The 25,361-nt window shown below is 37.0% G+C and overlaps 1 protein-coding gene across 3 annotated transcripts in view; it reads right to left on the bottom strand.

The window, feature by feature from the left end:
- The window catches only part of LOC111040864, a 60,204-nt gene extending 37,535 nt beyond the window's left edge, over positions 1-22,669 (bottom strand). For 2 of the 3 annotated variants that reach the window (XM_022324929.1, XM_022324927.1), the window contains exons 1-8: positions 22,269-22,669; positions 6,864-7,038; positions 5,838-6,007; positions 3,509-4,473; positions 3,196-3,252; positions 3,034-3,092; positions 2,803-2,960; positions 47-101 (exon numbers count right to left, since the gene is read on the bottom strand). In XM_022324929.1, the coding sequence (XP_022180621.1) occupies positions 47-101; positions 2,803-2,960; positions 3,034-3,092; positions 3,196-3,252; positions 3,509-4,473; positions 5,838-6,007; positions 6,864-7,025 (1,626 nt within the window). In that variant the 5' untranslated portion in view covers positions 7,026-7,038; positions 22,269-22,669. Of the gene's footprint in view, positions 1-46; positions 102-2,802; positions 2,961-3,033; positions 3,093-3,195; positions 3,253-3,508; positions 4,474-5,837; positions 6,008-6,863; positions 7,039-22,268 lie in introns of those variants that run through there. The other variant, XM_022324928.1, reaches the window with a different exon arrangement.
- Between the last annotated feature and the right edge of the window lie 2,692 nt (positions 22,670-25,361).

The raw sequence follows: 25,361 nt of genomic DNA, 5'->3' as shown, positions 1-25,361 counted from the left end.
TTGGGCAATAACTAAGGTAATACAATGTACACACGCAATGACTTACTTTTTTGAGGACGTTTTTCACCGCAAACGACATGTAGCCCAGGAACTCGCTCCTCCTGCGTAAAACAAATAAACGGTAAAATATGAATAAAAATGTGTATTCGAGCAAAGTTGAGACGTCGTTGTGGGTACGGATGATGACGCAGTCTATTTTATTTTATAGTAAGTATAATACACGTGTTGTGGTATTTTGTATGCGTTTTATTAAAACAAAATATCGTTACGATTTCGTCGACTTTGGGGACCGCCGAGAAAAAGTGTTCAAAAAACTAATAAAAAAAATGTAAAAAACGATAACGAACCGGCGGCTTTCCGGACGGACGAGAAACGACTGGCTCGGCTTGTTTCGGCCGCTGAACGTTTGCCGTTCGCGGTGTGCGCGGGATCGATCGGCCGCCACTCCTCCCCCAGCAGCCCCGTCTTACACTTCATACCCCTATCCCATCGGCACCCCCGGACACGGCGCGGCGGCAGCATCCCTCGAAACGACGTCGGCGGTTACGATAGGTCGTACGGTGAATGCAAATCGGACCGCGGGGGAAGACGGAAAAAAAAAATAATAAACAGCGTGTCGCGAGAGGGTAAGTTGCCTCCATCGTCGTCGTAGTCGCGTGGTGGTCATAACGTGCTAATATCATACACTCAACACTGCGTAATTTTCTTTTTTTTTCGTTTCTGTCGGGGCCGAGTCGATATTTTCATCCACGTTTCGCTGAACCGATGAATAATGGCCGTTCCGGTCGGTTTGAGATTTAGAAGCCGAAAAAAAATTGCTATCATGATGATGATAATAATATACGGATGATAATGTATCGCGGTGTTCTTTGAAATGGTCTCTTGGGGACCTTCGCGTTAGGGTCAGGTGGTGGTGGAAGGACGTGAAACGGCTGCACTTGCAGAGGATATAATTGTTTAATTATGTTTTCGGCCGCGACCAATAATCGTCGTGTGTTCGCAAATGACCATATATTTTATACCTGCCTACCCAGTGCACTGATCTCTCGGCGGCAATCGCGAAAGCGCGTCTACTGGGAGGCCAAACCAAATCGATATAACACAATATAAAATATGTGTTTAATGTATAGGTACCGCGGTATAATAAAATTTTCCAGTAAATACACACGACCGGTATATAAATATATATAATATGACTTGACGCGCGTCAGCCGCCGCTGGGACCGTTTCACAATCTGACGCAACCGACGCCTCGGCGATGTGTAATATCCGTGTAGTTATATTAATATTATTGTTGTGCACACACACACTCAAACACACTCACACGTATGCCGAAGAATAATGAATAATATTATATTATTATTATTATTATTATTACGGCGGACCCTTCTCTTATCGACGCGCGTAAAGTCAAGTTCGCACACACAATTAAGCCGTCTCTTATGTAGGTACTGTGTTATATAGAAATGGTGTTCAAACGGTATACCATTATAATATTATCAAATGAATAGGATTTCGTATATAAAAATGATTATATATACATTATGTACCCGCCGCCGAAGTGCCGACGAATATCGTAATGCGTCCGACCTATATACATAATATTATTATTATTATTATTATTATTATTATTATTATTATTATATGTGTGTGGCGATTTGACTATTATTATAATAATAATAATAACTGCTGCAGCAGATTATTACGCCCGAGTGATAATGTTTCGTCTCCGAAATCGTCTCGGGATTGTTTCTTTTAGCATGACGCAATCATTTTTCGGCGGTTGGGATTATAACATTATATAGTGTACAATGAGCCCATAGCGATCTCTCGTCCGACGTTTATTCGATTGACCCATTTCTGAAATCTGGACGATACTAATCATCAATAGTTATAATATTTAATTATTTCTGCCCCACACTGCGGCCCGTACATCATGAACGATCGGTTACGGTTTGCCGCACAGTATTTTCGAGGGTATCGGGCACGTTTCGTATCGGTCGTTCGAGATTTCGGATCGGAAGTTCGCTCACGGCGAATGGTTATAATTTTCAGTTACTATACCTACGCATATTTCGTTGGAACGTGAGTGTAATGCACAACGAAAATTGGATAATCTTCGTGAAAACATCGGCAAGCGTATCGGATTCGAAACCCAACACGAACCGTGAAGTATAACATATACTTTGCACTGCAGCTAAGTTTATTATAAAAGTCCATAATACGATTGAACGGGCGTGTTGCGTTGTATATATAAAACATCGATGGCTGTAAGTGTGCGTCGGCACTAATGCAAGCACATATATAGTTGTTTCGCGAAACAATAACAATCAATTATTCTCAAATAGAAACTGACGAGACACTCGAAAGACGTTTTTAAATTCACTCTGAAAGCCATATAACATATTATGTGTGTGTGTCTCAGGTTTTGACTTTTGATGTACACTTCAGATAAAACATGAACTAGAATCGTACAACTTTTAAAAATAATTTACTACACTTTTGTTCATACCGTAAATAATGTGAACGCGTCTGTGTGGACGTAAGCTCTACGTCGGACCGCGTAAAATATTCAAGTTAACGTAGCAGGTATATCTATATTTTATTATTAATTATTGAAGTCGCGAAAGTCGGAATATATTAAAAATTTAAAGGGGCTTGTTCAAAATGTATATAAATAACGTTACGATAATGTAAAAGAATGGCTTTTGAAAATATCGTGAAAAATGTTAGCAAATATTTAAAATTCAAAACAATACTATTATTCATTATGAATATTATGACGTGTCCTGATAGTGTTACCTTTTAGATCTGTCTCGGTGCCAAGCGGATATCAATATTCTCTTGTCCAGATCTTCCTCAGAGAGTGGGACGGAAAAAGATTCGTCGAAACGAGGGTTGGTAGAATTGTGCCGCACTCGGGTCTTGTGACAAGTTCCTTTGCCGGGTACTAAGTAAACCTGTGTAGTAATAATCTCAAGTTAATCTAATATTCAATTTCAGCAAACAATGACGCCAAGGCTGCAAACTTACCTTTATATAAGTGTTTGGCGGTTCACCGTCTGCACACACCAGATTTCTGCCTCTTTTAACTACATAACCGAAAGCAATCAAAAGTTTGTTTGTTAAACAATGCAGGTAAAAGGCAAAACAGTTTAAAAAGTAAATATAACGAGTAAATATATATATACTTACGTAGTACGGTTAAGTGTGTTGAGTCTTTCAATTCAATGGATACCTCTAGGCCTGAAGCTAAAACAAAAAATTATTAAGATTAAGCTCTAATATACGCTGGCTAGAAACACGAATCATTGAATATAATATATTTCGAAATAATATTAGAAATTAGTAAATTAAAATTACTTCTACGTATTCAAATTTGCGAACAAATTTAGGTTAAATGTTAGGTAGGTATTATAATAGTAATGAAAAACCTATAATATATAGTAGGTACTATATAGCAATAGCTACGACATTAAATTGCTATTCGTGTTCAAACATTTCGTACCTTTGTCGGCAGTGGCGGAAGACGGTTTTTTCAATGACTTCCGGTTCCGCTTTTTTGCCGACGAATCAGGCGGCGGCGAAACGAACGACAGACACCTGCGGGACTTGAGCGTGAACGTCTCGTCCAGTACAGCCGGACTACGTGGATCGCTGCAGCAGATGATCTCGTCATCGACGGTTGTGGACGACGTGGTGGACAGCAGCCGGTCGGTGCGAATGCCGGTGGCCAGCGAGGGTCCGACGGGTGTCTTCCAATAGTCGTCAGAATCGTCGGCGGCCGACTGCCGGTGAAGTGGCGTGATGGGGCTAGGCGTCCCGATCCGCCGCTGGTGAAGTGGGCCGCCGACGCGGTGACGGTTGAGCGTCGAGGGGAACGGACTAGGCAGGCCGTCGGGCAGAGTGAGACCACCGCCGCCGCCGCCACCTGAGCACTGCCACCACCACGAGGCGACGGGCCGTTTGTTGCCGGCGATCGGCGTCTCCGGCCAGTCGTCTTCGCAATCGGACAGCGATCGTTTTCTCTTGCAGGCGTCCGTCGTCGTCACTATCGCCGTCCCGGGAGATCGCCGTAACCGGATCTCCGCCAGCCGTTTGGCCAGCGGCGACACGATGCTGAGCCGTTCGCTGTCTCCACGGACGAACGTAACGTCGTCCATGCGGATCTGATCCACGTACCGGTCGATCAGCCTGGACGCGCGCAGATCACCCTGGGTGCGAGGCTGACCCGTCGGCATCGTGGGCAAATGTTTGTGCGACAGCTGAACCGGTTCTTCGGCAGGAGACATGGACACGCACAGCTGCTCGTCGACCGGGGAGGTGACGGTGACGGTGGAGGCAAATTCTGCTGTTGCTGTGGAGGCGAACGTCGCGACAGCCGAGTACGCCGAAGAGATCACATGGTCGGCCGTGCACGGCTTTTTCCGTTTCACCTTATCGTCCGTCCAACATATATCGTCACCTGATCGTCTACAGCAGAATAATATAAAAGGTTAAAAACGATGGTTAATACACACCGGTGGTCTCAGAACAGCGTAATGACTTCTGTCCAGAACTGTTCCGATAAAAGTAAAAAAATAATGTTTTTGTTTGGATGTTAAGTCCTTACAACTCGTTTTTAACGTAATTAAACGATATTTATGTGTACAAAACGAATTATCTTGTCTTGGGCAACGACAATATAGTGAAGGATTCAATTTTTAATGTTATAAAAATCACAGTTTTATTAAATCCGAAAATAATGATTCCGAAGTAGTGGTATAAAAAAAAAACAACAAACAAAAACGTGTTTAGCCCGTAAACGGTATCATTACACTGGTAAATCTACCGTGTCACGGTTTATGTAATTGCGTGCGGTCATAGGTATATTATATACAATTAATAAAGTTATTATGCGTTTGACGAAACAATATCGCGTGTTTCCGGTAAACGCGAGTAGATAATCTTGCGGTTTATTGGGGCTCGACTATTTGCAATACATTTACCGGATTTGGTTTTAACACGACGAGTATAATAGAATAATATAAATTGTCATAGTTATTTTATTATGTCGTTGAGTAGTTAATGGGATAACAATACATATTATTACTATACATACGTACTAGGTCAGTTTGTTCTTTAAGGTGCCAGAGGCAAACAAGATTTTGGGGCTAAAAATTTACAAAACCTATCCGTTTACCTGCGATTTGGATCGTGTTTATCCGTTTATTGTGTGGAATGATTATAATGGAATAACGAAAGGTCGAAAACTGTGATGCTTAATCAGATGCACGCACATTTGAAACTGTTAATGCGACTTTACACTGCTCCGCGAATCATGATTTCTGGGGAAAAAATTGATCGGCTGAATCTCGTGGTTAACTAGCGGTTATAAGTAAATACCATTATGTATATTGCATACCAGGAACTAGAAAACTACTCAAATCAAATGTTTACCATGATATGGTTTCTGGTTATGAAAATAATTATCAAATTAAAATGTTAACTGATAATTGATACTTTATTGTGATAACAAGAAACCAGTTACCACTATTATGTTCACAACATTACCGCAAAAATGAAAAAATATATAATTTTGAGTAATAACTGATACATTTTTCCCGGAAATCACGGTTCACGGAGCAATGTGAAGTCATTCACAGTCTACAATTATAGTTAATAATATATCTACTGAAGTCTGAAGTTGATAATGATTATACGTTATCACAAATCTGGATTACGCTACAGATATTATTTTCATGACTCGGCGATTAACCGTTAGGCGCAAAAGCCACAAAACGATATTATTCTATATATTACTATGAAGATTATTATAGATTATTATAAAGTCTCACCTCTTTTGCACTGCAGGCATCCAATGGACTTCCGTGCAGGGACTTTTCGTCCGTCTGCCGCCCGGTGATATCTGCAACGCCACCACCGCCGGGCTGTTGTGGTTGCTCACGTCCCTCAAGCTCTCCCGACGACGTCGGCGACAAGTCTTCGCTGTCGGTGTCATCACGTCCTGTGTAAGACAAAAATAAAACAGTTTTAATGTCAAGTGTCGGAGGAGTTGGTTGGTAAACGCAAAACAAAACACTGTACGATATTTTTGGGAGCAAAAAATGATAGCAGTTGAATCGTAGATAAAGGTTAGCTATTTATTAGAAATTCGCAGTGTGATACAAACGCATATACGCTACATAAGGTACCATAATTTTATTTTTGATTCATAAAATCACATTGTCCACAAAAATAGTGTACCGATATACAAATTAGTGACAAAATAGTATAGGAGAATACTCTAGAGGGACGAATAAATTATTCACGACACTAAATTATATACCTAAACTAACGCACATTATAATAAATTAACTGTGCAGCTCCGTCCGATCTATCGATTATGTGCTGAACGATGTATATGCGCGTTGCGCTTATAATACTCAGAAAATAAATTTAAAGTCGATCCCTAAAATGTTTTACGAAATTCCTTTGGGATTTAAAATAGTATGAGCTGCGGGAGCATGGACTTCCGGATAAATACGCCGCTTATAGTATTATATTTATGTAAAGGTATTTGCGACTTTTTCGATCTGCAGTCGGCCATGTCATACTATTATACTTGTACAATAAACTTTTTGATATTATCTATCGCACTTTTTCACTATACCTATAAGTGTCAAAATATCACTATTCGAAAACAATATAAATCTCCTCAGGTTTTATTTATCATATTATTGTAGGTAAGTATACCTATTCAATCCCTTCAATTCTAAAACCTTAAACTGTTTCGAGATATATATATTATATAAGCGTATCATCTACACTACTCGACTGTTAAAGTAATTTAACAATTTTTTTCGAAATAAATTTCAACTTACCACACATTCAGCGTTTTCCTTGTCGTGTTTGCCTGACATCCTGGACGGTCGTCTTCGTCGCGGCTTTTCCGAAAAGCACGGCGGCGACTCGTCGGCCACCGTCGTTTGTCTCCACGTCGCCGTTCCCCCACCCCTCTGTCCGACTACGGTCCACTTTAACATTGCCGACGGTTATCTGTAAGTGAGAGAAACAAAAAAAAGTTGCATGAATATAAAAAACACTGCCGAAAGGATTATGGGTATTGTGGATTTTTTTTATACTGTCGAGTATTCGATTCACACGTTGTCGCCGTGTAAATTATTTCGTTTTTTTCGGATGTCAATCAATCTCGCATAATATAATTTACGTATAAAGGTACCAGTCAATTAGGCAAACTCTCGGTTACACAATTAACCATAATAATAGCGGCAGCCGGTGGAATTAAAAATAAAAAAATACGAAAAATACTCTGTGAGATAATAACCGACGACGTCAGTTAGGTACAGCACCAGGTTTCCGGTTAACGTCATTATTTATTTATTTATTACAGGCGGTTCCGGAAATTGAATTGCATTGTTTATCGCCTACTTAGCATATGTGTACACGTAAGCGGCGTATCGGCCCATAACCGATTTAGTCGTTTGGAAACGAGAAATGATCTATACCGCAGTCCGTCGCCGTGACAACCGTGCGGTATATACACGTATGAGTGACTTATTAGCATATTATCTGCCACTGAACGACGGCGGCGGCGGCGTGGAGAGGTGGAATAAAAACCGCTCTATTTCGAGGGTAGGTATATGTAAAATGCATTTACTCGTATATAGGTACATAATATGTGAATAAAAAAATAGGTACTCTTTCGTCCATTTTTTTTTCACCCTAGAACAATAGGAGGTGCCGTACACCACGTTTTTTCTTTGTCGCCGTTTTTCATCGTATATATCTCCGCGGCGCGGTACGTCGCGCGCATATATACATGTTACGCGGTAACAAGTCGGTGTTTTTTCGGTTCTCCCTTTCAAAGTCGCGCCAACCCCTTCGCGCCGAGCTCATAAATTTCCAGGTATAGGGCCATCCTCGACGCGAAATAATACCGATATATATTCTCCCATGGATTCCTAACCGGGCCACTTAGACGTATTCTTTTGTGAACGATCGCCGTGTCTTTTGTGAGCGATCAACCGTCGTAAATCAGCGATCAGTTCGTGCGGAAATAAAAATTGATACAAAAAAAAAAACGAAAAAAGATACCCTTTGAATACGGTATTTTCACGGCCCGCTTAGTCCCGACGCATCTAATTACAATCTGTAGAACAATATCGTTATGTGCGATACGTGACAAACTACGCAGCAGTACCTCATAGGTACCTACAACACCTAAAATTCAGTATGACGTTATTGTATTGTATTTAAATTGTAAAATCGTAAATTCGTAAGCGATACTTAACCTAACACCAACAATATACGTGCATTCGATAAAAATGTTCACGTTTTCGTCGTGTTCGTCGCTCTTCCACACTCAGCTGACCGTGTTTAAGAGTGGAACTGTATTTTCTATATGAAAAATCTAGAGTCGTGTTATTCGATAGACCTCATGACTCATGACTTCAATAATATATTATGTCAAACTACAAATGTATCAAATATTACTAACAGAAACAGTCGTTTTAAATACATCTATTAAAGTCCGATTGTTTTCAGTGCGTTTTCCGTCCCTATAATATATTATACTCAATTTCGATTACATTGACAGTAGTATAAATATGATTACCTGCATTGAACTCAGTGACCAGAACAAAAACTGCCGTTGAATAAATTCAATAATACTTTTAAAAAAAAAAACGTTAAGATATATAAATAATATTAGTGTACAACCCATATTATAATGCATTCAAAAATGGATTGTACGCATATCATTAGTACCTATGTCATTTGTACCTATAAAATATAAAATTCAGATTAACATAATGCGTACAACTGCGTGTATATTGTTATTTTTATGGCACTAATTATTATTGAAATTACACGAAAATGATATGTAATAGTGAGATCGATAACATGTTATTATATTTAAATTTTCAGTGGTTGTGTATTTATTTTTGAAGCCTTGTCGACGTATAAAGAATTCATGTAAATAATAGTTATAAAAAATAAAAAATATAAAACAATTTAGTACCGCGATTGATATTACCATAATTATTTTATTTCGTAACAATTCCTGTGTTAAGAGACAAATAATACATAAAAAAGATTACGAATTTCAATTTTTTTATTATAAAATCCTAATGACGGTAATAAAAATTTATTGCGCTCGGATGTAGGACATTATACATTGTTATTATCGCTATAACATATAACATTATTTTGCATCATGTGAGCCAGTACGAACATATTTTGGATCGTAATCATGGAAAAACGTTTCGACAAAACGCCAGTCGAGTAATAATAATAATAATAATAATAATAAAAAAAATTCGTTTATCTAAACTTAGTTAGGTTTATAATGCATTATATTTATTACCTATTTAATAATTATTAAAACATTAAAGGCAAACGATAATGTTAAAATCGATTATTGGGATGATGGAAAACGGTTTCGACCGCAATTACGATCGTGAAATCCGTTTTTTTCCGGTGACCTGTCGGCGGGTGCGTTGATGGGGCGGGGGGAGGCGCGCGTAAATTAGTATATAACCGTCGTCGGAAGTTATTAAGACCAATATAAGAATTATAGCGACCGAGGTGTGCGTATTATATACATATACAATCATAATAATAATAATAATAATAATAATAGTAATTGCTCAATGAACTCATAGAGCGTCTTGTAAAGACCGGATAAATTGCTTTCGACACACATTTACCATGTATAATATGTATACAGGTATGTGTGTGTGTTATTTATCGTAAAAGGCTTTTGCGTTTTATGTATATATGGCCATTCGCCGTATGTCCCATCAGTCGAGGCCCCCCGTCGGCCGCTGACGGATACGACGTCGTTGTTGGTTAACAGCAAAACGGGCGACGACGGCGGCGGCAATGGTGAAAACCGATATAACAATAGCGCTGGAAATCATCGTGTTAAATTGAGTCTCGGACGTCCGAAACAGGTGTGCGATCGCGGGCGCAGGTGGTTTACGTCCGTGTTTTTTTTCGGTTTTATTTATTTTATGTTTATTTTTTTACGTCAGATCCGTCACTGCAGCGAATTTGAATGCCGCCGCCGCGGCCAGTAAAGGTATACTACACTGCACAGGCCCGAGTCGGCCGTTATCGCGGATGCGTTTATAATATAATATAATATTTAAATGCTTTACACATCCATCACAGACACGCCGCGTGCGTGCATGAACCGGAAACTCCGTAGCTGTTCGATAATATTGTATACGTACGTTTGCGCAGCGTAGAAAACACTATATTATTAAAGCTCACCGACACGTACTTAAGCCACATCAGACTTGCAGCGGATGGTATAGTATATAGACACCCTCATGCTAATTCTACCGTTTTCCACCCCCCACCCCCTAGATATACCCCGCACTCCGGCGTCGTCCGTAGTACTCCCGTATTACGGTTATAATATTTCCGAATATCAAATAACGTAGTAATATTAGGTAGCGGAGCGCATTATATAGGTGCGTTGTAATACGTTGTTTCGAGAGGGATAGGGTGCAATGTGCATTGGAGATCCGCTTCACAATCGATGGGATTTATCCGAAAAATTACCAGTCATGCACTATGAGCACCGTGCAGCGAGTGGAAGAGTGGTGGTATATAGAGGTAAATAATAATAGTAATAGTCATAATGATATAAACACACAAGGCACCCCGACGATGTTCGCGTACTTGTTTTGCGGATTTGCAGTATCGTTTGTGTTCGTCGTTGTATAAGGATAGGCGCACGCTGGGGAGTCTATAAATGCAGATAATCATAATTCATAATGCATCCCCTGCCGATACATGATTAATCGACTGAACGGGGTAATATACGCGCGCGTCGGACGTCAAGTTCAATATAATAATATATTTTTTTTCGAAAATAAATTCCTAATAGTACAGTTAGTAGATACAATATCTAGGAATAGTAGTATACATCAGCTTACGTATATAAATAAAATCATGATGAATAAAATACAATAAATACAGATACAGGTTTAGTAAATAATAATTTTCAAACCTCCGATAAGCTGAGCTTATATAATATTATTTCTTTCCGCTTGGGAGTTTTTAAATAATTACTGTGAGAAAACTCAATTAAAACATTGACGAAAGACACAACGAATAGCGTATCCGAGATGTTATCCGTCGCTGTAGATGACGCCGCGCGGTGTCTTACGTCCGGGCGACGACGGTTTTGGGACACTTGTCACACGATATATATTATTAATAATTGATATAAAGTAGAGTGGCGACGGAGAAACACCCAGGAAGTGCCCCACGCCAACGGAGGTCCGTCGTATATTCGTGCAGCGGTAGTACGCGTCTGCCGACAAATTAAAAAACATTTTTTCATTCTTTCCATTTCTCGTCCACCGAGAAAATAACAGTAATTACGTGTCATTATAATATTACGTATGTAGGTACCTATAGGTATCGTGCGAAAAAAAAATACATAGACAATGTATGAAGTAAAATTTCTACAAAAACTATTTTATAATAGTGTATTTTTGAGTAGTAACAATTTTTTTTTCAAACCGATCAACGTAATTATTTGGGTTTGGATTTATGTTACATTATTATTATACAATATTATGAGAGGCAATAATGCATACAAATATATTAAACGTATTAACAATTTTGTATTCAAATATTGAAATGATCGTTAACCTTACTCATATTATAGGCATGAATAGCTTTGAAATTATAAATTATATAGGGGACCCGCATATTTTTGTAGTATAGTTTCATTATTATTATTAAATAATATAATACCCACTGGTGTGGGTTTGTGGATGAATAAATTCATATTTCCGTTTTGAAAAACGCAAAAAGTGCAAAAATTAAACTGCACATTGTAGTGCGTGCTTTAGAAATGGATACAATATTTTTTAATTATATTCCTAAAAATGAACGACTCGTCACGCTGAATAATGAAATATGTATTTTTAAATGACATTGGAAGTATAATAGTTACAGAATAGAAATTGAACCCGCGTAAAGGACGTATCCTTTATACGTATACAAATCTTCTAATGCTTATTCATAAATAATAATATTGATATAATAGTCGTACATTTTGTAAAAAAATAATTCGAACTTATGGCGGTGTAAAAGTTGCAACAGCCTTATACAGTTACACACGCATAGAATAAATTATGTTAAATTAAGTTAACGACTTTTAACCGGAGTATAGAAATATGAAAATTAATTTTTTTTAAAGTTATGTAATTTATTGTAAGTAATATTATGGTCTATAAAACTTATTTTATTCATTTATCGTTATTGTTTCTTTGTTGTTTAAATTCAAAGAGAATGGTACGTCAAAAAAGGTTTTCGGGGGGACAATGTCGAATGTATACTGGACGATCGTATACGGAGTAGACTTAATCCAGTTGTAAAACCTGCTTGCATACAGCAGCAGTCGTTCAAACGTATTCGAGATATATTATTATACTGTAAAAAGCCGTATAACATTATTTTTCTAAAGATCGTCCTAAATGTCTTAAACGTCGCCAATATTGTGTTGGGATGTCTTCGCACAACGCGTATATATATACTCGTAGATCTCCTACAATACGAAGAAACGTCTTTATAAACTGTCGTAGGATTTATTTTCAAATGTTTACACTTTATTGGCCTTTTATAGAATCGCTGTATAATATGTATAAGTGTAAACGTAAAATCCTCGTACTTCTATTATTTATTGTAAACGGTTTTTGCCCACTGGTCGACGACAATACCGATCGAAACGATTTCTAAAGGACGCATCAAATATACAGACGATCACTAGACACATGCGCTTGTACATAAAAACATTTGTATTATTATTAGGTTTATATAACATCATACCGTTATGGTCCGTAGAGCCCTTGTGTCATGTATTTATCAGAAATAGAAATGGATTTCTAATAACGAATTTGAACGGTTGTCAATATGTCAAACGTCATTACTTCCACTAATGTTTGATTTTCGATACGCAGTTTACGGGGAATGTGTACAAATGTCGATATTTAAGAGTATATACAACGTTTTTCAGCCATTTTTCTGTTCGAATCGAACGTGAATGGTACGAGTATAAATAGGGTCAGTGGCTTTTTTATTTAGTTATTTTTTATGAAACACGTGTAACAGGGTCCTTTTTCCATGCGTATACAAACGTTCGCCTACAAAAATGTTTACTACTAAAATGAATTATATAACATGGTATTTGAACACTTGGTGGAAATTAATGATACAAAAGTAGGTATCAACTATATTTTAAATTTTTTTTCGTTTATCTGAAAACCATTTATCCTAAAAACGGATAAAAATTTGTTTTCTTCTTCATTAGACTTAAATTTATAAAAACTGAACCTGTATAAAGCAAAAAAAAAATAATTTGACTAGTAAATTAAATGAATTCCAGTATTAAATTATTCGGTTAAAACTATTTATGATTTTAATAATTTGAAGAGGGTTATAGTTAATGGGACCATACAAAATTAAGGAAAAATTAGTCCTATACCAGAATTGTATTTTATAAAAAAAAATTGTTGAATATTTCGTTGGTACAACTGAGTGCGTTTAAGATTTTAAATTGTTATAAACAAAATGTCTCGTATATAGTACGCTAACAATGAAACAAGTATTTTTTATTTTTTAAACGACACAAGATATCGTATAATTTAAGCATACCTACCTTTTATATTTTATAAAACAAACAGATCGTATAAGAAACAAGTATTTTTTCATTGTATTTTTTTTTTTTTTTGAACGATACTACATTCACCCTGTATAATATTTGCGTACCTATACCTATTTTATAAAACAAACAGTTCGTAGAAGTAGCCACTGCAGCATAAAGGTAACAGTGTTATATACAGGTAAAATTATAAATAAAACGTTTTGATATTAAGCAATAATATGAGTATTGTGTTGAATGCATACATTATAATATGTGCCTATATATAATGTATTTCGGACCTCCTACATATGTTATGTTATAAGCATTATACTTATATCGCACTTCCTTTTGCGCGGTGATAACGATTCGTTTATTATCGTTGTATGATTGTTTTCCTTAAGTAGGTATCGATTACGGGTATCATATTTTCATTTCCTCGGTTTCGACGGATGAATTGTTTTTCGCGAACATATATAAACATAATATATATTACAGTTTAAACGCTAGTATAGAGCTCATTGTTCGTCGTATATTTCAACCATCACCTCCTCCTCCTCCTCTTGCTCAGGGTACACACACGCGGTTTCGGTTACGGGGCAATTGAATATATAATATTACTTACACGTTCAAATAACAACAATAATAATAATAAAAAAAAACATTACGCATGAGGAATGGGTGAGAACGTCTAAGGTCAAAACGTATCCGTTCACAATCATATTGTTATACACACATATAAATACCGAATTCGCGGTCTGCGTGCGTTTAATATAATAATTACGTATCCGTTACTTCAAGGGAGTGCGCTTAGTTTATACCTCCGCGGCCGAAGGTGTCCGAATTAGCCCATAGAAACGTCAATAACCGTTTTCTAGTTCTCTTGTGCACCGCGGACGAAAATCCCGTGTTTATTTCCGGTCCACGTGCCTATATATATATGCGTACAATAATATTATATATATGAATGCAATGCCACGATTACTCGCGCGCAATGTAATTTGTACGTTTCCGTTTCGGATCGCATTACCCCACGAGTGTATAGTAATATATATATATATCGGTAGGTACCTAAGCTGGCTAACCTATACTGCCGGGACCATTTCGGCGGAATGCCGATGGCCAAATCGCGAGGAACGGGGTTAAAGGACAAATCTGAGGATAGCGAAACACCACCTGGCACATCCATCCAAGTATAGACCATCTGCTGCGCGGTGCGGTAACAATATAATATATAAATAAGAACGAAGAAGCGTGCCCGTCCGTTGCGCGACATTATGTTCTGGAAATCTCTTGAATTATGAACGTTGTTATATATATAGGTGTATCGTGTATATATATATATAATATACTATATGTCTATTTATTATATACCTATATAGTATATATTGTATGTATGAACGTATATTTTTAAGGAAAAAACACCCCATGTATATTATTATGCCTCGCGTACATATAGCAGCTGAAAATGTCATTCGAAGAGTAACCGAATTTTAAAGAAACTCAAATTATTTTTTTTTTATCTCAAGAATTTTATCGCTAACTGCATAACTTAGATTCTACAAAATCACATGCTATGAAAAAACAATTGTATCGACTACCTGCCCAAACATAAGACAGTGTATTTAGCTATATAAAATTGTAAACACCGATATACGTACAGCAAGGCTTCTGTTTTTTCATATTTATATGTTGTTGTATAAAAAAATTTAATTAGCTCTACAGCAGAGTGGTATTATATATAGGTACACAGAACATAGCGAAAACAACTGACAAGTGTATTATTAACTGAGTACTTATGTTCGAAACTATTTCTTCTAATCCATGTATGAACATTGTTTTTAGTATTCAATTAAACAATGATCATAACAATCATATTTTAATGTATCTATACATAATGGTTATATATTATATAATATTTTTTGAAGTTATTTAGATGAAAAAAGTTAAATTTATTTTAATGATTAATAATTATTACCCCAAAATAATTGGTTATTAATTTAAATACTAGAAGATTTATATTAGTGTTTTTAAAATATTATGATGTATTTATTTTATTTTAAAAAAAACCATAACCAGACTATACAGGTTAGGTTTGTCATAAAAATATTTTGTTTTTTCGTCGTCTATATTATTTATTAGTCACCCACCTAAAGTTTACGTAAGTCGACAAATAAGTCAAAATTAAAATCTAAGACCATTTATTTTTCGTTGCCAATTAACCCCGTAACCCCTAACCCGTGCAGTGCCCCGAGACGACCCATCCAACGGAAAAAAAAAGGTTCGGTATTATATTATTAGCATCTCTGTGGCTATACATATAAAATAAAATAAATTAGTCATTCGGTTTTTGATAACGACCTCGTGGACTATACGGCGTGCGGTACAGACGTTGCATGTGAGAAAAAAAAACAACAGCGATCTGGGAGGGCTAAATCTAAATAATATTATAATGCAAACACGCACAATGATAGTACTAATTTGCCGCCGCCGCATAGGTACCACTACCTTTGCATAATATACGCAACAACAATATATACGGCAGTGGGTAGGTACCCCATCCGCATAGTATTATTATTATTATTATGTAAAAATATAATCGGAATGAATATATTATTATTATTATAATTCAGAGGCAGAGGAGCCACAATATATCGCCGAGCCTATATACCTATACCATGGTCGGCCCGGGACTAGTTTCCCAAAGGGTGTAAGCCCCAAAGACGTCGGTGCGCCCCATCCCTGCCACCATATACGCAAGCACACACGCACACATACATATTTATATTATGATACGAACAGCGAAGTGTTTTAATCCGCAATAACTGTCTGGGTTTTACGACTGTTGGTCACCACCCTGCCCGATGCGCAATGACACATAATGTATATCTCTGCATGCGCCTTTTATTTGTAGTGTCACCTGACTCGCCGTCGTCGCCGTCGTCGCCGCCGCCGCCGCTACCAGACTTTCGAAATTTACGACCCGATCGAATGCGCGTAAATAATATAATATAGCATATATAGGTACGCTTCCGATAATATTGTATTATAATAATAATAGGTATAGGTACCTATATATATCAGTAGAATAATACACCGAAAGTGGTCTCGGCGGTATAGAACGAAATACATAAATTTAAATCGGCGGCAACGGCGAGTGCAGTGCTGGTGAGCGGAGGGTGGGGGGATGGTTGATGGGAAAAATTTTGGAAATCCCGGACAAAAGAGACGAAAAAACCAGACGTCTGATCTTTTGTGGTGCCCCTCTGTCTGGCCGAAAGGCGCTTCACTTGACCTTTTTTTTGCGCCTCGCTCACTCCGACTAACGTTCGGGGGGTCGCATCCCCTTTGCAGTCGACGTCGGCGGTGGCGGCGGCGGCAGGTTAACATTATTATACAGTATATGTGTACATAGGTCTTATGCATGTATATACATATATATATATATATATACGTCGTGTACGGAGGGTCGAAGAAAAGACAAAAAAGACGGCGTGTTTAATGCGCAACCGTGATGGGGTGCCCCCGGGGGGAGAGATCCAGTTTTCGCCACACCACCTATGTTTTTTGGCCCCGATTGGCCCGAGGATTTTCTTATTCCCATAAAACGTTATTTATAACGTTTTAAAAATCGTAACGGACCGGTTCTCCTTGTTTCTGTCTCCTTCTCGCTCGCTCTTCTTTCCGTCTCTCTCTTACTCTCGCTCGATCGGCTCTCGTTTTTTTTTTCGTCTGGGTCCTTCTGCTTGTATTGTGCCCGAGATGCGCCGAGATACGAATCTGTTTTAAATAATAATATTGATACGTCGTGGTAATTGGTCGGTATCGAGAGGGGTCGTCGAAATGAATATTATACTTCCAGCTTACGTCTGCGAAACGCGTAATCGATAATCGGCTTAACCCTTTCTTATCAACCGATTAAATCAATGTCGACCAACGTTTGTTCGATTGACAACATAGGCATATTGTATAGTCGACCATGAGGTACTGTACTGCTACAATTGAACAATCTATCCGCGGGGTTGATATTATGAAATAACCGCGAAACGATAGGTACGAAATGAATTATTTTAAAAGTTCGTATCCAATATAATATATAAGGTACTTTTAGTTTATGCATTGATTAAATATATGTATATTTAATCAATGGTTTATGTTATCGAAGATGATTTCAAAATATTCGGTTTAACAGCAGTTTCTGCATTTCATCCGGAATCGCAGTTGCAATATTAATTGTTGTTTATTATTTTTATCGTACGTCAGAAACTGCAGCAGTTGAAAATCACATAATATTTTGAGACAATCGATTACGCGTATAAAACGATTCGTTCTGATCTGCAATCACGTATTAATTATCGAGATTCATGAGTTGCAAAATGTCTTCGAATATAATATGGGTGGTGGCAGCAGCAACCGTTTGGCGGGATTCACCTTCCATTTCGGTTTTTCAATCCGTATGTACTTCCACCTCTTTATATTATTAGGTAGGTAAATAATAAATAGTCGTCTAACCCGATTTGTTGATTTTGATTTAATTTTTTTTGTTGTACCTATACCCAAACCGACGACCGGTCTCGAAGAACCACCGAGTCGGTCGGTCGGTACTGCGCCGACAAAGTGCAAACCGGTTGTCCGCGACTGGGCGACCGCCACGCATCTTCTGCAGCAGTCCGAGGAGTCGCGCAACAATGTACGCATTGTACGTATATTCGTACACCGGTCACGTAAAACCGAATTTCTCATGGGCCGGGCTGCGTGAATAATATGATGATAATAATAATAATAATAATAATAATAATAGCAACACGCGGAATGTCCAGCTGTGCGGTACGACACATCGCATTATATAATAATATCGTGCACATTGTGACATAGTGTCCCGTATATTATAATACTAACTGTTGCCCTGGTCGGGCGCGGCGATTGTCTGGGGGGGGTGCGCGCGCGCGAGCGAATCTTCCTTACGCAAACACGCACACCACGTGACCTTAAAAAAATAATAATAATTTATATAAACGTTATCAAAAGACGCACACGTGTGCAGTGTGCCGCAGTCGTGTTGTTGTGACGACGACGCCCATTTATACGTTACAATGCGGCTCGTCGTAAATCTTCCGTCGAAATACGAATCCTGCGGTGCAAAAATCGTCAAGACTATAATATATAATGTCGGCCGACGATGTGGGTATCGTGGATTTTCTTAAAGGAGTTTTCCGTACCGGATATCAGAGGAAAACTATCGACAATATCGCGAAGAAAAACACATCTACTACGGCCTGAGATGGTTATAACGACTGTCAACGAACATTTAAAGCCAGAAACGATTTTAATAACGACCTTTAATATATTACTTGTTATATAACACCAATTTTAAAAGGTATATAATCTAAAAATTAATAGGTAACCTCCTAACCTTGGGTAACAAATGGAGCTCGAATGGGGAGAACATGAATGTTGAGAAAATAAACAGAATTCTTCCCGCCAATAGGTATACATGTATATTTTAAAAAAATGAGAGTAAAATATAAAATATTTATTATATTTATTAACGTCGGTCCCCCACCCGAGAACAGTTTTTTTTCTTTTTTAGAACTGCCAAACAACGACGACGGCGCGTATGACTTATATTATAAGGTGTGTAGAGACGTATGTATATATATATATATATCGTATAAGTATACACCAGCGAGAGACCCGTAAGCACGTTTGGGGGAGAGAACGACGCGTATTTTTCACCCGACAGCGCCCCCCCGCGCTCATTGTGAGTCCACGGAGAGAGAGACGTGATTGACAAGTACATTTGCATTATACACCGGGCGCGGCAGTTCCGGAGCCCGTCGTCACTACCGCCGCCACTTCTACGCCGCCACTGCCTCCGGTGTCACCAGATCCGTGTGCAATAATATACGCGTCACGAGACGCGGAGTCTAGACGTGACGCGGGTGAGTGGCGGAGAGGAAACCAGTCCGGTGTGTGGCATTGTTGTATGGGATTTTCGGAGCCCAGGCGACGGGGTCTTGTCGCGGTCCAGCTTTCGGAGCACAATGGAGCCACGGCGCTGTGCGTAATTATTATTATTGCTGTCGGAAATCAGCGGTGGTTGACCGAGTGGTTAAGACCTAAAACCGGAACGCGGGTTGAATTTCCGTATAGGTAAACACATACGATCCGTTTCGACCGCGGTCCGCGACATTAAATCGGTTTCCGATAACGTAATAATATATATATATATATATATATATATATATCATATGCCTAATAATTATATGCCTACTCTGCGGGTGTAGGCAATAGTACTACTAATAATAAATAATAATAGTGGAGGTATTCATAACAATAACATACACGAAATTATAATATTACCAGCAAATTATAATATATAGGTCACCCATATAACTAGCCATTTCATAAAAACATAAATACATAATAATGATGTGTAAATAACAAGAAACGAAGTTTCCATAAACACACGTCCAGCTGTTCATCTGATTATTATTGTTATCTCTGCGAATGACGATTCGTTTGCGGTTTTGCGATTTTGCACCACTTGACAGTTAGTTATTCGGACAAAGGACGTCATTTGAGAAATAATAAGTATATAAGTACATTTATGTGTTATACATGTTAAGCCTGAATTCGGAATATAAGTAAAATTAAAGAAATCGCCAAAGTTAAGTAGATTGACATAATATAAGACAATTTAAATATTTGTAAATAAATTAAGAGTATATATTTGAAAATAATCGTTAGGTATCAATGTTTATCATGGTAATGTAAATCATCTTTATTAATTATAAATAATAAAATAAGCGGTTTCATGATTTTGTAGGTATCGTGTTTAGTTACCTAACCTAACCCACTCTTACTTTTACGGTTACTTTTTACGTTGGATAAATTTATTTTACATCGAATCTAATTATTTCGTGATACAAACTACGTATAGACGCCTCTAAACATTATATTATTTTAATGGCCGTTTGATAAGACAACTCACATTGACAAATTAGGTTTTGGTATGGGTAGGTGCAGCATAACTACGTTGTAATGAAATGCCTACAATGATTTTCCCTGCAGTGCACACTAGCCGCCACTATGCCGCTACCACAGTCATTTGGCTATGTGTTTTCAACGTGTGCTAATTTATTCCGCCCTTCGTCAGCCGGGACGACACACAATACAATAGACTAAACGTGCGGGAACACACAAACGTCCTTATCTGATGATCGTACGTATTTCAAATTCAATGTGTACATGGCATTCTTCGCCCGAGCACGCGCCAAGAAACCGTCTTATTAGTTACAATAATAATAATAATAATAATAATAATAAAAATACGAATAAAAAAAGTTACCCCGCAGTTCATAAATATCACCATTACAGCGCACTGCGATATGCTCCCCCAACCATATGGTAAAATGGTTTTAATTTGAAGTAGTCACCACAGTCAGTTGACAGACGTGTGTAACTATATAATTGTTTATTATTTTAGTGAATTTATCTATGGTACAACACATGGAATTCAACTAAATAAAAGCAAGTCAATACACTGTAGTACAGAGTAGTTTCAGTGCACAACTCAGAGAATGTCCTCCCTTATAGTTTAACCATCAGCCTCTCCCATTCCATCAAAGTATTTACTCGCTACTTTGGAGTGACACTTGACAACGCCAGCACATTTAAATACTTAATGATAGAAGCAGGCTACTTAACCTACCGTAAAGCATTACTTTACCTTCTAACATCCAAACACACCAGCTTGAAATACATAATAATTCTATAATATCTACACTAAATATATCGCGAGTTCCAGTAAGGCAATATAATAGAATATTAACAAGTTATTTAAATCTAAACCTCTGGGGAAATAATAAATTATTCCTTTGATGTATCAAACCATACCCAATATTACAACCTCAACATTCCTTCGATTTCTTACGTAGTAGTAGTGGACTACAAACGCCTACACTTCAAACTTGGTACCAGCTAAAGAAACCAGTAAATAATAGCTAGAAAATTAAGTGAAAATATTACGGATGACCTCCCGAGGCGGTTAAAGCAACGGTGGTTCGAGATCTTAAAAAATATCACTTAAATATTAAAATGTAATTACTTGAAGATATTGACTTTTATGCAGTGTGGTATTATCAGTAGGTTGGCCGGGTTGGGTTAGGTTAGGTTTCACCCACGTGATATCGCACTATTTAAATTCCATATTAACAATATGCATTATAAACAAATTGTAAAAACTGTAAATAGAGAATTAATTGTACTTTGAAAAAACCTAACAGAGAAACGACATTTTTATCGATTTTTAATTTGTATAAGTACTATTTTCCGTTTATTTATCAGCTGAAATGACTGATAAACATTGAACTGGTCCGGTACAATTTGAACAAATACCTATCTTCAAAATGTGAACGAAATAGATAAGTAAACAACTGTTGACACGAAATACTACAACATGTTGTATTGATTTGATGTTCGATTTGTGTACGTAAAGTGCGTATAATCGAAACGTTATATTTTGGCGGGATCTCAAGTTAGCCAAGATACATGTAGCTACCTAAATAGGTGTATAATATTGTAGCTTATTATTACTTACGTTTGATATTCTCGTACATTTGTCAGATTCACTGATGGTCGATGGTCTCGTATCCAAAAAGTCGGTGTCATCACATCGAAAAATAATATAGATGTACAAGTGAGTGAGCGTGTGTGTGTGTGTGTGTGTGTCTGTGTGAAAAATCGAAAAATATTGAAAAATATATCAAACGCAATATAAATAAACGCAAAACGTGTAAAACAACATCGAGTGTACTGCAATGAAGTTGTGATTAAAAATTTAAAAAATGATATCACGCAGCCGGTGGGCGACGACGTTACTTTTAAAATATAATGATATGCTATACAAAAATATTATTTTTTCATGTCGTGTTCGGTGTGCGCGCGCGCGTGGGTCTGACGTGCAGCGCCAAGAGTCAAACGAGAACTGAACGCTGCCGGTAGTCGAACGGCGACGACTGGTTCGTCGGTGTAGTTGCTGCTGGTAGAGCGAGGTACAGCTATATACACCTATATACATACACATATATATATATATATGCATGTATGCGTACGATGCACATGTATATATATATATATACGACGACGACGTGTTATTTCCATTGCCATTTCGACGATTTACAGCTGCTTGCCCTGCCCCATTATACACACGTTATGTATATTATTATGTATATGGTGTACATAATATATATATATATATATATATGTATATGTATAGCGCCGCGCCACCTTTTGTGTACTATTTTTCGTTCCTTTTTTTTCCTTCTTTTCTTTTCTTTTTTTTTTTTTTTATAGCATTGTAATACCTGTGCCTTTTCGGTGTTACCTGCGATCGGCGCGCGCGCGCCAGCGCACATATAAGAAACCACCCCGCACGGCATTTCATATAGAATCGTTTGCGGGGATCCAATGTGGATACCTACTTTTCGCGTACACGCGTTTGTATACATATTTTATGTGCATAACTCTCCCGATCGTTTTCTCGGGTCGTATATGGTACAATAATTATATGTAGCAATGAGTTATGATACTCGCATATATTATACGTATTCAATTATATACATTAATATGTATATCCTGAATTATGATACTCGTGTAGGCCAGATCGGTTGGGTTGGGTTAGTATTGTGTTGCGTTTAATTAACAGCGTTTTGTCTAAAAGAACCATTTCGCACCGGTACAACGACTCCAGTTTATATATATATATATATTATATATATATCATATATGTTATATTGTGTACCACAGAAACGCATAACGTCATAATTATGTATTACACTGCTGCAGCAGTACCGACGACGGCGACGGACAGTTTAGTATAAGGGATCAACAAGCCTTACGGACAAACGCTCGCTCAGCCAGTGGCGGATCCAAGGGAGGGGTAAAAGGGTAAATACCCCCCCCCCCTTGAGCTTATTATATTTAAATTTTATAAATTTATTTAAAAAAAAAATATCGGTTGAATTTTTTCGTTTATTTTATAAAAATGTTGTCATTAATACCAGTTTGTAAGAATAAATTCTAAATGGTGAATATTAATAAGGAAATAATAAGTAATTAATGTTTATATTAATAAGTATGTTATTAAGTAGGTATGAATAGTATCTGATGGATATATTTTTATTACCCCCCCCCCTTGATGAATGAATTTCTGGATCCGCCCCTGCGCTCAGCTCCTGCAGTGCATACAGATCGGAGCCGTGGGATTCGATCAACCCTTGTATAATATGTGAACTTGTTGTCAAGTTATAGTTTTGGAGAAAACTTACTCATAGATTTAAAGCTCAACATTTTAAGATCACTGCGACTCGGAGTCTTAGACTTTCGTACAACTGCTGTTGTGTGTCGTAATATTTAAATGTAGAGAATTCTGTTCGATTACTCAAAGGCGCATCTCGTGGTTCGCGTTAGACGTAGTGCTCAAAAACTTGTATGAAAAATGTGCAACTCAAGCATTTTATGTAATAAAATATGCATAATAATATGCCTAAGACGAAAACATCTGGATATAGACATAATATAGCTAACGTATATTATGTAAACAGATTCGTTTACAACAATTCATATTATAATCACTGCAATTATATGTAAATTAGTTATATTATTAATCAATTTGGTCAACAATACCGGACAGAAGTAAATATATAATAACATAATTCCTTGCAATTTCTGTTTTATGAGTTATGAGTTTATGACCTACTCGAGGAATATATACACAATATAAATAAGACACAATAAGCAAACTAAACTCTAAAAAACTAATAATATTATTTGAACATTTGTGGTTTTTTAAGTGATAATTGAAGACAATGAAATAACAATTTTATATATTCGTGTTTAAAGGCTTATATAATTGTATAATCGAATAATACACTTCTAGTTTTAATAGGTTATTATATTCTTCTCAGTGCCCCTTGACACAGAACAGTTAATTTATTTCCTGTTCTTTATTTATAGTTTGTTTAATTTGCAATGTACCTTTTTAATTAAAGTTATTGTCATCTTACGATTCACAATCTTGACTGATGAAGATGAACAGATGATGTATTAATATTAGAAATTAAACCATATAATTTAAAAATGTATATATATAAGTAGGGCTCGGATTTTAAAGCATAATAAATAACAAAAAAAGCATAAAATTGATTAAAAAAAGCAAAAATGAAGCATATTTATTTTTAAAAAAAGCAAAAAAAAAGCACGACTAAAAATTAACACGAATTAGTTATAATTTTATAAAACTGAATGAAAAAAAATTGAAAAATTAATTTAAATTAAAAAAAGAATTTACTACCATGTATTTGGTAAGATTTTCAGTAGTGAAACTTACTCTCTTGTCAGACAGGTTGTTTTTATATATCGAAAACGAACGCTCTACATCCACTGAAGTGATCGGTGCATACTTCATGCAAGAGGTTTCGTTTAAATCAAACCCATGATAATTAATTTCATCTGATGAAACGCCACACAGTATAGTATTGATGTCCAGTAATTGTTTCCAGCCTTTGTTTTTCAAAAGAACACGATTTTGTTTACCAGAAATAGCAGTTGCAATATCTCCATGAGCTTCATTTAACTTTTACTTTACACTTTTATTTTATTTTCATAGCATAACAACAAATAAAAATTCCAC

This window comes from Myzus persicae, unplaced genomic scaffold (genome assembly GCF_001856785.1).
Source record: "Myzus persicae strain clone G006 unplaced genomic scaffold, MPER_G0061.0, whole genome shotgun sequence".
Lineage (NCBI taxonomy): Eukaryota > Metazoa > Arthropoda > Insecta > Hemiptera > Aphididae > Myzus > Myzus persicae.
The sequence above is the reverse complement of the archived record's forward strand: the minus strand, read 5'-3'. Positions and strand labels throughout refer to the sequence as shown.